This window comes from Syngnathoides biaculeatus, chromosome 10, assembly GCF_019802595.1.
Source record: "Syngnathoides biaculeatus isolate LvHL_M chromosome 10, ASM1980259v1, whole genome shotgun sequence".
In the NCBI taxonomy this organism is placed as follows: domain Eukaryota; kingdom Metazoa; phylum Chordata; class Actinopteri; order Syngnathiformes; family Syngnathidae; genus Syngnathoides; species Syngnathoides biaculeatus.
This window is the reverse complement of record NC_084649.1, coordinates 19,730,128-19,746,969: the sequence shown is the minus strand read 5'-3', so window position 1 is coordinate 19,746,969 and position 16,842 is coordinate 19,730,128. Positions and strand designations below refer to the sequence as shown.

At 44.5% G+C, this 16,842-nt stretch overlaps 2 protein-coding genes across 3 annotated transcripts; one reads left to right on the top strand and one right to left on the bottom strand.

The window, feature by feature from the left end:
* Positions 1-613: 613 nt before the first annotated feature.
* On the bottom strand, positions 614-5,612 carry szrd1 (SUZ RNA binding domain containing 1). The gene is made up of 4 exons (XM_061833455.1): positions 5,309-5,612; positions 4,054-4,103; positions 3,716-3,976; positions 614-3,626 (listed from the first exon to the last, which is right to left on the bottom strand). Exons 1-4 carry the CDS (start codon positions 5,435-5,437, stop codon positions 3,515-3,517), a joined length of 552 nt encoding a protein of 183 aa, XP_061689439.1. The 5' UTR covers positions 5,438-5,612; the 3' UTR covers positions 614-3,514.
* Positions 5,613-7,388: 1,776 nt separating this feature from the next.
* On the top strand, positions 7,389-16,773 carry fbxo42 (F-box protein 42). Of its 2 annotated transcripts, none has more exons than XM_061833408.1 (10): positions 7,389-7,694; positions 8,556-8,835; positions 8,933-9,049; positions 10,578-10,712; positions 12,225-12,378; positions 12,460-12,570; positions 13,640-13,736; positions 13,860-13,916; positions 14,089-14,205; positions 15,240-16,773. In XM_061833408.1, the coding sequence occupies exons 2-10, from the start codon at positions 8,562-8,564 to the stop codon at positions 16,269-16,271; spliced, it is 2,094 nt and encodes a 697-aa protein (XP_061689392.1). In that variant the 5' UTR covers positions 7,389-7,694; positions 8,556-8,561; the 3' UTR covers positions 16,272-16,773. The 2 variants fall into 2 exon arrangements, with proteins under 2 accessions (XP_061689392.1, XP_061689393.1); XM_061833409.1 differs by lacking the exon at positions 7,389-7,694 and adding an exon at positions 7,740-8,305.
* The last annotated feature ends 69 nt before the right edge of the window (positions 16,774-16,842 follow it).

Here is a 16,842-nt window from a genome sequence, read left to right as displayed (position 1 = left end):
TTTTGTGGAGCGGGATTTTTTTTTTTTGGTGGATTTTGTGTATTTCAGTGACTCAGCCTTTTGCAACACAGAACACACCTGATTTTCACATTTAAAAGACTCACTCAGCGTTGCAGTGTTAAATTATCATGGAATGGAATTCCGGGCCTCCCGCCAACAAAAAATAAGGACAGATTTTTTTTTGTTGGGGGGGGGGGGAATTAATATTGTACAAAATGATAAAACATGTTCAGAATGGACTTAAGAATTAGTGACACAATGATGTGTTTATCCTAAAAATGTTACAAATGATCATTTGCACAACAAGGGAAGCAGTTGTTCAACCTTTCACAGATTTGACCTCATTAACACATTTCTATCATTTTTAAAAATATTTACCAGATACGTGAGCCGTCTCTTCACATAGTGTAACTACTATTGCACTGCTATTATTTTTATTACTACTAAAAAGTGATCCGTGCACTTTTGTTGTTTCGGAAATTTGCTGCAAAACAGGTCATTTAACCCTTCATGCTATCCGTGCTCACAAAGTACCGCTCAGCCTCAAAAAGGTTGTTGACCCCATGGATAATAAAATATGCACTTCACACAAATGATCCAAATCAAATAATAATGAATAAAAAAAGATTTTATTTCATGGTTGGTTTATTAAAGGGATTTTTTCTTTCAGCAATATTCTCAGTATTCTAAATGACCAGTAAAACAAACGCTACTGACTCTATTAAAATAAAATTCCAAATTTCATGAGCCTGGTCTCACAATGCTCGAGAGTTACAAATGATCCGTACTTTTAACTCCAAATTTTCATTCAATTCTTTGTAGTAATAACTGAAAAAACGCATCATTTAGAAATCAAGAGAACGCGGCTTATTCAAAGACGGCGTTCTGGCATTAGTCCGATCCCGATGACATCGCAATTATACAGTTTTGGAAATGAATATGCTACCCTGAGTGTTGCGAGAGCCAATAGAAGTTTAGTAGCACACGCTATCGTCTTTCCCGGGTTTCTGCGTGACTGCTGCATGTCACTCCAGAACCTTAAGAACCGTGCATACACAGGAGGCTGTTCATTCACAGGCAGTACAAACTGTATAACTACAAATCCAAACAGAAATAACAAATGGCTTTCTCGTACTTGTCACTTTTTTTTTTTTTTTAAACAATCTCCATTCCTAAATGAGTTACAAGCAAATACTCAAGACTGCAAGGTGTAATATTTCTAAAGGCCATTAAGGGAAACTGCAAAAACAAACAAATTTACCTTCTGACTTAACCTCGAATAGTTTAAACCAGGGGTGTCGAACTCATTTTTGTCGCGGGCCACACTGTAGTTTCGGTTTCCCTCAGGGGCCGTTATGAATGTGAAACCATGAAAATCTTCCACATCATATTTACAGATGAAATTAGCTAGTTTTATTAAAAAAAAAAAAAAGGGTATTGGGTTTTTTAACTATTGCCGTTGTGTGGGCAGAGAATATTGCTTGCAATATCGAAATGTTATCATTTATGATACGACGATTTTAAACTTAAGTACACTTTTTTTTTTTTTTTAAATCATGTAAGTTGATTCTCATAATCTTCCTTTGCGAGCCACATAAAATCATGCATCGGGCCAGATGTGGCCCCCGGACCTTGAGCTTGACACCTGTGGTTTAAACATTCCAGCACGATGTTTTCTTCATTTTACTGTGATCAGAATTTCATAAATCCGTCTCATCTATGTAAAATAAACATTACTGTGAATGGGAACAGATTTTTTTCTTGTATGCTTAGAGATACAAAAATACTACTTTAAACAAATATTTGTAACAGAGCACAATATGTATGCCTTAAGAAATTTTGTGTTTTTCTTGTACGTGCTTAAAATGTACGCTACATTAATAAGTGCAACGAGCACCAGATGAACAAGCAAAAGCCACGGGCCATTAATGTTGGGCATTTAGGAATTAAGGCATATACGGGTCGACTGTTTAAAGAATACACTAAATAACTAGCTGATTAGAACATTTTCATGAATTTGAAAACTTTTCTTTGGGGGTTGTGGACATCTGACATTGTTGTAAAATGCGGTAAGGAAGAACTTAAAGGGGAAAGCCATTAATGTATCCAATAAGTCATGTAATTTGTACTTTTATTTTGACAATGTTATGTTAAATACTCTCTCATTTAAGTGTTTTGAGAAGATTTTTTTAATCAACAATTACTAATTTTAAGAGGTGCTGCCATTTTCGCGAGTCACATAACCTACGTGTCTGGATGTGACGTGTAAGGTGCCGCAACAAAGACTCGATTACATGGGACACCATTTATGCCCAGCGCTGATTTCTCAGATTTGTCCTCATCTGATGAAGAAATAGCGGTATCGGTTAATCGGGAAGATGGAGGAATACTTCCATACAGATTTGAACCTGTGGCTGTGAATGTTGAATATTCGAATGGTTCTTCAGGCGCAATGACGCCCCGGACGCTGAAGCTAGGCTAAAGGCCTCCGCCGCATCATTCCCAGACCTATCGGATACATTTTTAATGCAAACCAGTGGATTTCCCCTTTAAGAGCAAATGTTAAATTCGAATGAAATCCAAAAATTCATACAAAACTTTACCAATATAATCACATGGTAGGGGAAACGTCCTTTCTTGGGTGACTTAGGCAAATCATTTAACCATTGATCAGCAATCATCTCCATGGCAGGGTCTGCAAATACGCTGCAGTGTTTGAGCGACACCGACCAACGCGCTGCATATTAAGCAGTTTTGCAATTACTTTCAATTCATAGAGTTGATCTCTTTCAAAGCTCATACACTTTGATATAATTATGTTGAAACAAAAAAAAAAAATAAAAAGGAATTCTTATTGCTTTAATGAAACTATTTTATCCGGGTGACTACTGGGCAGTTACCAGCACCCCACAGAGGACTGCGGACTGATGCTTTGGGCTCCATCTGCGATGACCGAAAAGTAACACCAGGTTGACTTTTATGTCCAGTGCCCAAAACGAGAGATACTTAACCACCTGAACTTATCTTACCGGAGGACACACGGCCACGACCGGTTCGACTTTCCACGGAAGGGGCCAGCTCGTTCGATTATTCCCCTCTCCGGAGGCTGTTCCCGGACTAACTTAATTGGCCTGGAAGGGACCGACATCCGACACCCCGACGCTCATCTGCAAATAAGTAAGCGTCGAAGGGCACCTCGCGGTGTAGCGAAGAATCACAGTGTGCAGGGATGTTAGGCAAAAGCCCCCTTATAAATGTAGAACAGGCGGGGGGGTGTGGCCAATCTCTGCCACCCCCTCCTATCCGTTCCGCAAAGAGAGACGGCGTGACGGTTGGCAGAGACGGTGCCGTTACGTTGGGTAGAGCGAGGGTGGACCAGTTCATCGTTTATCTTTAAGCTTTTCAAAATGTTCACACACCACTCTGCTCTGCTCTGCTCTTGACGCCGCGCAACCCCCTTTTCACTGCTCTCGGGGGACACGTTTGACCCCGTCGATAAGCGGGAGGCTCGGGTTTATCTGCCGAGGCGAAAGCCTGAGGTGCCGTCGGGCCCGGTGGGCTGGCGGATCGCGTGACTGTTGGGACGGGCTGGTTCGGAGGGTGGCTGCGCAGTCATACGAACTGGCCTAGAAAAATTAAGAGATCCACGTAATTAATTCTAATGAGAGCAGAAATGTAAATTTAGTCCCCCTCCCCTCTCCCAAGAAAGCCTTACCTCTCTTGGCCTGGATTGTCCTGAGCTGCATCATCTGACGAAGCGCTACCCAGAATCCTCCGACGAGCCTCCGCGTACTCCGCCTCACGCTGCGCCAAAGACTTCATCTGCTGGGAAGGCCGAGACGAGGACGCAGGATTTCCCGCGGTGCCGTTATTTGACGGCCGCTTTAAAATTCTGATTTGCGGTGGCGGTGCTGCAGGAAGAGATTCATCCTGGATTACAATTGCGGTTCTCACGGGCGAACTTGAATTGGACTTCCTGCACAGATAAGGTTTCACCAAAAGTATTAGTCAGTTTTTATTTATATCTTCCATCAAGTAAGTTACTGTGCTTACTTTGAAAGCTGGTTTATTTTCAGCTTTGCCTCGAGTCGTCTTTCGATTTCCTGAAGACAAAAAGTAGATGCATTTTTATAAAATAATGAAGATATTTCATATACTAAGACATAAATGTAAAAACTTCTCTCATAATAGGTTATGACTTCATATGAATGTACAATGCACATTTTTTTCCTTTTATTTATTGTAGGCATCAATGGCTAACCTGGTTAGAGCATCCCCTGCTACATGTACTGTTTAGGGATTTGGATTGTACCAAGAATTAAAATTTGATTCCTGTTTGGTAAGGGACTAGTATTATTATAATAAATATAAATAAATTCCGTAACCACAACAAACACTCACCGCATCCGTCTCTGAATTGATTTTTTTTTTTTTGACAAAATTGTATAAACCAACCTTTCAAACATGTCAATATCACACACAAAAAAAAACTAATACAATTCTTTAAAAATATATATATAAAATCGAAAATAAATTATTTCGCCTTTAAATAGTTAAATGGATATAAATTAGTTAACCTTTCAGTTTCAGAAACTTTGATGATTTCCAAACAAAAACAATTTGAATACTGGAGTTGATTTTAGAAATGTAGACTTGTGAATGTGAAATTTACCTAACAAAATTATTTTAGTTTGAATTTCGAACATAAAAAGAAGAATCTACGGAAGTGACGTCACCAGGCGTCGGAAACCAACCCCATGACAAAAAAAAAAAAATCAAATTCCTATAACACTACGAAGTAGTGTGAATATATACAATAACATATCAAGTAATTTACAATTCAAATGACGTTGTTGGTAAAAGTAGCTATGACTAATTATAGCACACGAAATGACTCCCCCATGCAACGTCGTGTGTATAGTCTCTCATTTCCGCAATGAGCGGCTCCAAATTGGTGGACAAAGTCGAGGTTTGGTGTTGGAAGGACTGCCACTTGAACTGCTTATCGAATTGTTTATCATGGAATTTGCATCAAGAGTGCTGTGGTGACCCTCACTTGAGCGGCTTTGAGAAAAAGGAGCGTTCTAATGGCACGTATTTATTTTTCGAGCTGTCCATAGTCCAAAGAAAATCACATTTCCCGTTGACCCAAGTCGTGCCGAACAGCGCGGCCTGTTTTGAGAGTCTCTGGCTGTTTAAAATGTCCGAATTCTACCATAACAAATGAATGTATCCGGACGCTGACCATCATAAGTGTTCAATAAATCGAGATTAATCTTGTACCGGTTGTTCTGTCGTCGTTTCTTACCCCGCTGTCCGCCGCTTCTTCCCAGCTCTCCGCAACCTCTTCGTCCTCCATTTTAACAGAGCTCAGTAATCGCCGCCCGGTTCCCGCTTCGGCTTCTCCGCGCCAACTAACTGCGGTCCAGCCGCACATTCGCAACAAGCCGGGCCCAAGATTCGGCGAGATCTATGACGATTTAAATGAAGACTTGACCGGACTTCCGACCTATTCTTTTTTTTATGCCTGCTCAACAGAAGAAACCCCTTCCTGCTAACAGTAGGAGAGCGGCTCCTCAGCTTACTTTATGTGTGGCGTCACGTCCACTGGGCGGAACCAGTCATTGGCGTTCACCCAAGCACCTCTCATACCTAAAATTAGTCCATACCAGCGTCCAGGCCAGGCCTATTTTGGGTGGCCTCGAGCCCATCCAAAAACTTCCCTTATGAATTCGTCCTCAAATTAATGTGATGATTTTATTTTATTTTTTTACAAACAAATGTTCAGTGTCGACACCACACACCTCTGTACTGGCAGCAAAAGTATACTTCGTGAAAATCGGTTGAGAAATGAACAAGTTTGGATTTCATTTCAATATCCATATCTATATTTTAATGTCGTTTGGGAGGAACATCGACCTTCCCAACATGGCCGCCACATAGGCACGTCGGTTAGCCGAGTTTTTACAGCTAGCCGCACCTCCTCTTCATATCTATGAAAAGAACGGTTATTAATATTCCCAGAGTTGTCAACGCACTTCCAGGCCCCCGTACTATTGACCAGGCAATGCTTTCGAACCCTGACCCAGTGTCAGTTCACCGCAAGGCGATGCTTCAAAGTCTTTTCTTGAATTGATATGAAGTCTGTGAAGCAAATGATTGTATTACCATTGAGGCCAATGTGTAACATATTACGTTTATTTTAGTAAAAGTCCTAAAGATGTCATTACTTTTGAGTATAGTTGGTAGTAATAATGATATTTACATACATTTTCTGAGCTGCTTATCCTCACAAGAGTTGCAAGATTGCTGGACCTCCGGGGGAGCCAATCCCAGCCATCTTTGGGCAAGAGGTGGGGTACACCCTGAACATGTTGCCAGGGCAACTGGCTCGGCTGGTTATTATTATTTAGCTTCAGGCTCCGACCCTTGTAAGGAAGCGGCTGAGAAGATGGATGGGTGGCCGCTTATCCTCACAAGGGTCGCGGGGTGTTCTGGAGCCCATCAACAGGAGGCACGGTACACCCCGAACTGGTTGTCAGCCAATCGCATGTCACATCGAAACCGACAACAGTCGCAATCACGATCACACCTCGGGGCAATTTAGAATGTCTAATTAATGTCGCATGTTTTGGGGATGTGTGAGGAAACCGGATTGCCCGGAGAAAATCCACCCTGGCACGGGGAAAACATGCAAACTCCACACAAGTGGGGCCAGGGTTGAACCCGGGTCCTCAGAACTGTGAGGCCAAGGCTTTACCAGTTGAGCCACCGTAGCCGGCAGATTATTACAGTACACCACAAACATTCATCCATCCATTTTCTTTGCCGCTTATCCTCACGAGGGTGGCGGGGCATGGAGCCGATCGCAGCTGTCAACAGGCACGAGGCGGGGTACACCCTGAACCGATCGCCAGCCGATCGCAGGGCATATAGGGACAAACAGTCGCACTCACAATCCCACCTAGGGACAATTTAGTGTCCAATTAATGTTGCATGTTTTGGGGATGTGGGAGGAAACCGGAGTGCCTGGAGAAAAGCCGCGCAGGCACAGGGGAGAACATCCAAACTCCACAGGCGGGGCCAGGATTACACCCTGGACTTCAGAACTGTGAGGCCAACGCTTTCCATCTGAGCCACCGTAGCTGCCAGATTATTCCAGTTCACCATAAACAGTGTGACCAAAAATTGAAATGGAACATTTTTAAGTCTTCATGTTTACGGTGTGTGACAGACCATGAAAATTCCTTGTGTTTGTACAGTTATGCCTCGGTGCAGCGCAATATTACGATTTCACGTCGTCTTCCTTTCACGTTAGTGTGGTTTTCTTTGATTTTTTTTTTTCTAAATGTCGTCGTCCTCTCCGAATAAAGTTGAGTTACTTTATTCTGATGAATACAGGACAGCACGCAAAACTGTCCCGTGCAGTTGCGTGCCCAGAACCGCCCCCCCCCCCCAACTCCCCTCTCGGGGTTCCGGGCGGAGGACCCACCCATCCACGCCAAGTGGGGCAGGTCCGCCGCTGCAGCCGCCCGGAGAGTTGCTGTGGGATCAGTGTGCTGCGGAGGAGGACGCCGTTGCTAGATCGGAAGATGGCGACCGTTCGGCGGCCGTTGAGGGCACGCCGGAGCTGATACCCGGAGACGAGCGGACCTTTAAAACACAGTCACGGAAGAGCACGTCTTAAGCGGCAGGTACTGTCGACGCTCCGACGGCTGAAAGGGCTGAAAGTGACAGCGTCATTCACGAGAAAGCCCCACCAAGAGACCGAACGATGCGTCCGCCGGACCAGCTCGTTAGCGCACCGATTCGGTTGAAGCTAACGCTAGCGCAGATTATCAGCGGTATCGCAAGAAGGAAGTCAGCACCCGTTTAACTTGTTATCATTAAATACTGTCGAGTAATTGGAACACAGCGTAATCAAGTGATTTTGAAAATGTTTTATTTTTTTTTTTAATCAATTCTCTGTTCGTGTCTTGAATCAAAACGCTTTCGTACCCTTTCAATCAAAACGATTCCTGGGCGTTAGCATAGATGCTACCGATGTTAGCATAACAGTCCAAAGAACGAGCCTTAAAAGACATTTTTTTTAAAAACTACACTTCAAAACGTTGCTTTACAAAGTCTCCAACGACCGTCGACGATGTCAGTCGGTTAGCTTTATTTACCCAAAACTAGGAGTCCTCCAGATTTCCGTTACGTGATGGCTAGCTAGTGTGTTGTTCCTCACGACATGATAGTGAAAAAGGAAAGTGTCTAAAGGGACCGCTCTTCTCAAGATACTAAGACCTCCACATGTCCAAAGGTGTTCTAAAGTTCAAGCCATTACTATCGTTGAATGTGCTAGTTAAATACCTAAATATAAACCTGGTTGATTACCACTGCTAGCCTCAGTAATGGTGCTGCAATTTGCAGTTCATCTACCTACACTGTGGCCCAAAATAATCATAAACTTTATGAATCTCTGTGGGTATATTCACATTTTTGACTGCATGCACTCTTTTGTCTTAACATCACAAACGCGTGTCACCATCTTGTCTCCCCTGTCTCAACAGACCATCATGTCCCAAACGACCAACTGTGACGATGGGTGCTTTGTCGCCATGGACACTGAGGACGACGGCGCCGACCCCGCCGGAAGAATAGAAGCCCTTGAGGCAAAGATGGGGTCCTATCGGGAAGAAGGGGACATGGAGACTTGTGCCAAAGCGGGAGGGAGAACCATGATGGAGCTGCCGGAGGAAGTCCTTGAATATATTCTGTCCTTTCTGTCACCTTACCAGGAGCACAAAATGGCCGCGCTTGTATGCAAGCAGTGGTATCGCCTCATCAAAGGTAAGTGATTTTTATTTTAATAACAGCCCACAGGGCAAGCTAGTTAAACGTCAGACCTGTTGCAAATTTTTTTTAATTTTTTTTTTTTTTTACTCAGGTGTCGCTTATCAGTGCTATCACGGGTTCATGAGAGCTGTCCAGGAGGGAAACATTCAATGGGAAAGTCGAACGTACCCGTATCCAGGAACTCCGATCACGCAGCGCTTTTCGCACAGTCAGTATATTTAAAACAGCCCATGAGCGACAAATAAATTGTTCGTCATTCTGTTGTGGATGAAGCCAAATTTTTATGGAATAACATTGAATAAAACTTAAAGTACTAATACTAACACGTAGAGAAAAGGATCTCTACAGGTTGGCCAGAAAGAGGGATAGAGATGGGAAGGATGTGCAGCAAGTAAAGGTGATCAAGGATAGCGATGGAAATATGTTGACTGGTGTGCTAAGTAGATGGAAAGAGTACTTTGAGAAGTTGATGAATGAAGAAAACGGGAGAGGTAGGTGTGTCAGAAGAATTTAAGGTGGAGGTGGGAGTGCATCAGGGATCCGCGCTGAGCCCCTTCCTGTTTGCGGTAGTAACGGATAGGCTGACAGATGAGGTTGGACTGGAACCCCCTTGGACTATGATGTTTGCAGATGATATTGTGATATGCAGTGAAAGCAGGAGGAGGAACAATTAGAAAGATGGAGGGAATGAAGATTAGCCGAAGTAAATGTGCGTGAATGAGCGGGGCGGTGGGGGAAGAGTGAGCGAGGGTGGACGACTTCCAAGACTTGTGGTCAACCATCCAGAGCAATGGTGAGTGTGGTAAGGAAGTGAAGAAACGGGTCCAAGCGGGGCGGAACAGTTGGCGGAAGCTGTCTGGTGTTCTATGTGACAGAAGAGTCCCCGGGAGGATGAAGGGCAAAGTCTGTAAAACAGTGGTGAGGCCGGCCATGACGTACGGATTAGAGACGGTGGCACTGAAGAAACAACAGGAAGCAGAAATGGAGGTGGCAGAAATGAAGACGTTGAGGTTCTCGCTCGGACTGCGCAGGTCGGATAGGATTAGAAACGAGCTCATTAAAGGGACAGCCAAAGTTGGATGTTTTGGAGACAATGTTAGAGAGAGCAGACTTCGATGGTTTGGACATGTTCAGAGGCGAGAGAGTGAGTATATTGAGGATGGAGCTGCCAGGCAAAAGAGCGAGAGAGAGGAAGACCAAAGAAAAGGTTGATGGATGTGGTAAGGGAGGACATGTTAGAGAGGAAGACGCACGAGATAGACTTCGATGGAAAAAAATGACAGCCTGTGGCGACCTCTAATCGGAACAAGCCGAAAGGAAATCAAGAAGACGACTAACAGATAATGACTTTGTGACCAGTTCTTAACAGTCATACAAGTGACATAAATATAGCACTCGGTTCAAATAATAAAAAACTTAAATCTGATACATGAGTATGGTGACACTGGACTAAAATATTTGGACTCCAAATTGATTTTTGACTCTTTTTAATTATTTTTACTTGAATATTCTACAGTCCCTGTTGAGACCTCAACAGGTTTTGTGAAATGATTCCATCATATAAAAAAAAACAATAAAATATTAATTGGTCCAGAAGAGAAAAGGTTTCCTCACCCTAGACTTAAGTTTTTATGTGCCTCTCAATTACGCCTTAATATGTTAAACCTGTTTTTTGTTCTCCCTCTTTTGTTTTTGTATTTCTGTTTAAAGTCTCTTTCAATGTCCACTATTTCCAGGCGCATGCTATTACGATTCAAACCAATCCATGTATGTGTTCGGGGGCTGCACCCAGAGTAGCTGCAATGCTGCCTTTAACGATTTATGGAGACTGGACCTAAACAGTAAGGAGTGGATCCGTCCTCTCGCTTCAGGTAGGAATTCCCCAGATGCAGATACAAAAACAAAAATGATGAAAATGTTCCCTAAAGAAGTCAGACCGGCACCAATCTAAAAATAAAATTGAGCACATGAAAGAAATACTGTTTTTGATGATCTTCACTAGCTCGACCAAACGTGTTGAGTACGGAGAGTAAGAACTGATGGTGCCGTTTGTGTGTCGGGATTCTGTTCATTTACACAGATGAAGCAATCATTCACCACCGCCGTGAGTTCGGGTGAGCCACTGACGTCACGACAGCCGGGCACTTTTTTTTTTTTTATGCGGCTCCCAAGCGTGACGACAATCTTTTTTTTCTCCTCTTTAAACAGCCGGAGAATAAAGCAATAAGTTCATGTGATGTTTATCAAAAACGGTGGAACAGCATGTGTCTTCTTTCCTTCGGATTTTTCCACTTAATCCGCATTCAACTGTGTCGATTTATTTTCCTGATCTTGTTCATGTAGAACACGGGCATCAAACTCACGTTCTGGGGGCCGGATCCAGATTTAATGTCGGCCACAAAAAGCAAATAGTCTCAATGTTTGCTTTTAATTTTGGTGCAAAATCTGGACCCAATTTGGAAATTTTCTCCACTTTTAACAGATATGTAGCACTCACGTTTTAGATGAACCCCTAAACCAGGTGTGTCAAACTCAGTTTTGTCGCGGGCCACATTGTACTTGCGGTTTCCCTCAGAGGGGCGTTCGGACTGTGAAACGATAAAAATATTTAACCGCCTCATCATATTTACACGTGAAAGTTATGAAGTAGTTTTGGAATCAGAAATCAAGGGTAATGGGGTTTTCCAACTATTGTTGTTTGGTAACACAAAATTGCTTGTAATAGCTCAGTGATATCATTTATGATATGACGGTTTGAAATTTTGGTACAAATTTGATCCAAAAAATCATGGAAGTTGATAGACAGGATTTGCCACATAAAATCATGTGGTGGGCCAGATCTGGCCCCTGCTCCTTGAGTTTGACACCTATGTCCTAAACTGTTTTTCACTTTTTTTTTTCTTAGCTCATTTTTGTGGAGAGGGGGGCGGGTTAGTGGATGACTGGTTCGCACATCTGCCTCAGCTCTGAGGGCAGGGGTCCAAATCCCGTCGCTGCTTATGTGGAGTTTGGATGTTCTCCTTGTGCCTGCTTCGGTTTTCTCTGGGTACTCTGGTTTCCTCCCACATCCCAAAAACAATTATAGTAGGTCAATTGAAACCTTTAAATTGTCCGTAGGTATAAATATGAGTGCAAATGTTTGTTTACAGTATACGTGCTCCACAATTGGGTTCGGGGTATATCCCGCCTTTCGCACAAAGATAGCTGGGATAGGCTCCAGCATGTCCGCGACACTAGTGCAGATAAGCGGTACAGAAAAGGTACGGATGGATTATTTTTGGTGGGCGTATCTTAAATGGTTAACTTTCCTTGAGGTGTCACGGTTACGTAGGCCACCACAACAAACTAAAATGCAAGTTTAATCAATTCTCTCTCTTCTCCAGGTTCCTACCCGTCTCCTAAAGCTGGAGCGACTCTCGTGATGCACAAAGATCTGTTAGTGCTATTCGGAGGGTGGACTAGACCGAGTCCTTACCCACTACACCAACCAGAGAGATTTTTCGATGAAATCCACACCTACTCTCCTTCAAAGAACTGGTGAGGGGGAAAGAAATTGTGTGTGTGTTTGAAACATTTTTCATTTTAGTCTTTTATTCATATGCGTTGCTTCTGTGCTAGGTGGAACTGTATAGTGACGACGCACGGACCGCCACCAATGGCTGGCCACTCTTCGTCTGTCATCGGCAACGTCATGGTGGTGTTTGGAGGCTCACTAGGAGCACGGCAAATGTATGTGTGTTATCCTTAAAGGTCAAGTGTCATGCCTGTAAACGTTCTGAAGTAGATATTGTAATGAAAAACACATAAAACATTATTCACTTCAATGTCTATACGAAAAAAGAAATGTGAGCAGAGAGCGCGTCATCCACGCGCAAAGTTGCGGAAGTCTCATTCGACATCCTAGTGGTAGCCATATTGCCCGCATCCTCTGTTCATTACATCACACTGCGACATTCGCCATTGAGAACATGCTGTGGCCCCGACAATGGGAGACGAACACGCCCTTTCTGACACAGAAGCGCTTTACGAAGAAGAGAACATCTCACAACCAAGTGAAGTGATCGGGGCAATATTACCCTATCGTTTCGAGCCATATTTAGATGATATGCTGCAAACTTCTAGCTAAGAACAGACTCCCAGACAGTATGTATGATCCAGCCCGGCTGAAGCCGCAGACAAGGCACGGCTTCGGGGGTTGCTCGTCCGAAGCCGTGCTCGGCGCCCACGGGTACATCAACACATTTAGCACCCCTGATTTATGTGCGCAGATCTTTTGTTACATTCTGAGAGGATTACACCCCCCCCCCCCCCCCATACAATTAGTATTTTTAGTAGCTGTTTACGCACCTACCTGTCGTTTGGAATCCACGAAGCTCTCGTCCTTTGCACCCATGCAATCCATTTTTCACGACGAACCGCATCTTTTAGAAAAGTGTGAAGAGCGAATCCATCCTCCCGAGTGTTCGAACAATAACCAGCAATGCAACGAGCCGGCATTTTGGCTCACACGAAGGAACAACGAGCTACCTTCCTGCTTCTTGTCGAAAACAAATCCCTCGAGAGGATTTTCATAGCGGGAGTGACATAAAACCATCTACGTCAAAATCATGTGTGGTGATAAAATCTATAGGTCCCTTCCGGCTGCTTTTTTTCCATTAATAACATACTAAAAATCATGCATTTCATGACAGTGACACTTTAATGTAGTTCTAGACTTTAAATTGCATCGCGTATATTTTACAGACTTTTACTCCTTTTTATTGTATTCATATACTAGTACCTGTTTTGTTCTGATCAGGAGCAATGATGTGTGGGTTCTGGATCTGGATCAGTGGTCCTGGTCCAAACCAGCCATATCTGGTCCCTGCCCACACCCGCGAGGTGGCCAGTCACAGGTAGGAAGAAGTGACCTAATTAAAAGTTTTTTAAAATCTTTACGCAAGTAATTTTTGGACTCATTGAAACTATTTTTATTATTGACAATGCGAGTTATTTCTGACTTGATGCTTTCCTGACAGATTGTGATTGATGACCACACGTTGCTTATTTTGGGAGGCTGCGGAGGCCCAAATGCTGTAAGTATTAGTGAGTCACAATTTTGCGCGTTGAGGTCTGTTCCGTCCATCCATATTAATTATGTATTATTTAAATTTACTGCAAGGTAATAAGGGAAATGATATCTGGTGGGTTACATGGTGGTTGTTTGCGGTCATACACATCTAGTTGCTTGTGTCCCATGTATTCAAGCTCCTCAAGGATGCTTGGCTGCTCCACATCGATGCTCCCACGTGGAGGTGGCAGCAGCTGCAGGTGGAGAACGAGGATCACGGTGCCCCGGAGCTGTGGTGCCACCCGGCTTGCAGAGTAAGTCTTGCTAATTCATATCTGGGGTGTGGGAAAGGAGTCTCTTTTTAAGCCTCCATATTTTTTTTTTTTAACACCGGGAGCGCAGTAAAACGGCGAGCATAGTCATGCAGAAGCTGCTGCTGACCACGGTGCCCACTGGGGGACTCGCATGCATGCTCGCTGGTTTAACACAGCACCCCACATGAATCAGAATTTATTTATTTTTATTGGCCAAGTGTGTAAAAACACACAAGGAATTTTTCTCCAGCAGTCAGTGCTGCCCTGTTAGTGTACAGACATGGACGGTATTTCCTGTTCAGTTTTGCCTTACAATTTTTTTGTTTGTTCAAATATCTTTACAACATGGTTAAAGGGTCTGTTTTGGTAATCTTAGGTGTTTTTAATAAGTTTAAGTGTATGGGAGGGGTTAAACTATATATATATTTTTTGTTATATAAAATCCCTTTTGGGGGGAATCCTTGCAGCTTCAAAATGACTACTTTTCAGTAAATCAAAAAAGCGTTCAAAAACCATTTGAAAAGTTGAAGTTGGTATCATAAATTAAATCGCTATCATATAATTTATGACTAAAAGAGTAAGACACGTTGCCTGTGCTTAAGTCAACCCCCCCCCCCCCCCAGAGTCCCCAACTTTAATATGTGGCAAAAGTAAACAACTGTTGTTACCAAACTCTGTTCAAAGGTCTTAGAGCAATGAATGATGTAATGAGTAAATTGATGAGCTGAGTTTAATAGGCAAAAATGAATCTGCACATGATTACCCTTTGTGGCTGTTCAGTCGTTTTTGTACCGAACCATGGAGTGATCCCTTTTTAAAAGAACTGGTGTACTCCAACGTATCCATTGTAATGATTTTTATTCATTACTGCTTGAAAAACATCCAGACTTTTAATGTTAAGAGTTGTGAGACGATATGGTGTTTTTTATATGATATCACAGATTTTCAACTATTACGTGTGGGTCTGCAATGTTCTTCCCCATTGCGGTTCCCTGAAATCCTAAATAACGTTTGTTGTTCAACTCTCCCTCAAGGTGGGCCAGTGTGTGGTGGTCTTCTCGCAGGCGCCTTCCGGCCGCGCACCGCTCAGCCCAAGTCTTAACTCTCGGCCCTCCCCAATAAGTGCCATACCCGCCCCCCTGGGCCCAGAACCGCCGTCCTTGCGCTCTCAGTCTCCCGTGCGGAGCGGGGCAGCCGGCGTCGTCCTCGGCGCTGCGGAAGAGGCCCCGTGCGTGAATGGCCGGTGGGGCACGCTGAGACCCCGGCCTTCAGCCAGAGGAAGTGCCAGGGACGGCAGCCCATCCTCTTCCCAGCAGCCGTCTCCTTCGCAATGCCCCGACAGCCCCCCGCTGCCGCCGCACCCGCCAATACTGAACGGCTCCTCCCCTTCCCCGCGGACCAGTCCGGCACAGGCCGCGTCGCCACCCCTTCGCGCCCATCCGGCTGCCTCTACAGACTATAGCTGGGAGGCAGCACATCACCCCGAAGTGCCCAGCACTAACGGCCTGCACACACCTCCTACGGGTTCCCCCCGCACCCCACCGGGAGCCGTGTCCCCGGCCGCCTTACGACGAGGCCTGGAGGCGGTCAAAAACACATCTTCCTCATCTTTACCGTCTTCATTATCGTCGCCTTCCCTTCAAACCCAGGGAGCTCCTCACGGAGCGGGAGCGGGCCCACCCGGAGCTTCCCCGTCCTCCTCCTCCAGCCCCCCGCAGGCCGCCGGAGCGGACGGACACGCCATCCCCCCGATTGCCCGGCGCCTCGGCCACCACCCCCCCCAGAGTCTGAACGTAGGGAAACCTCTGTACCAGTCGCTCAACTGCAAGCCAATGCAGATGTACGTGTTGGACGTGTCGGGCGCCAAAAGCGCCGGCACCGTGGCTTGGAGAGTTTACGGAAACGGCACCCCTGCTGCGGTTACGGGGCCCCCGGAGACCAGCCTCCACACTGTGGTGCAGGGCAGGGGGGAGCTCATTATTTTCGGAGGCCTCATGGACAAGAAACAGAACGTGAAGTACTACCCTAAGACAAACGCCTTGTACTTTGTCCGCGCAAAGAGGTAATAACGGACCGGAGGGGATCACAGGGGTCCGGCCCGTGACCACACAAGGGAATTGACACGTAAAAGCCTTTTTCTTATAGGAAGGATTATTTGGGAATCTGTTAGATGTTCCACTTCACAATTTCCTCCCTCCTGGCTTCTGCAAAATAAAACATCTTAGCCACGTTTTGGAAAAATGAACAAAAACCACTTCATGACTTGGGCGTTATTTTGGACTGTACTGATCCTACGTGACATGAATAGCTCCAAATGGACTGCTCAAACAGACCGCAACATTTCCGCTTTTGTCGTCTTCTGAACTCTTGAGGAAGGACGCCGTTGACAGGAACGCATGACGACGACCTTGCTTTTGGTCTCATTCTTTAAGCCTGCAATGTTTACATCCAAAACTGTGTGTATGTGTATGCGTGTGATTATGCTTGGTGGTGGTTCAAAAGTTGTGAGAGATGTGGCACAATATACTATAAACATAGTAAAACAATAAAGGCCTCCACGTCTCCTTCTCTCTGCTTGACTTGCAGATCCATCGCAACTTCATTTTCAACTTTTAAGACAGTGGTGTCAAGCTTAAG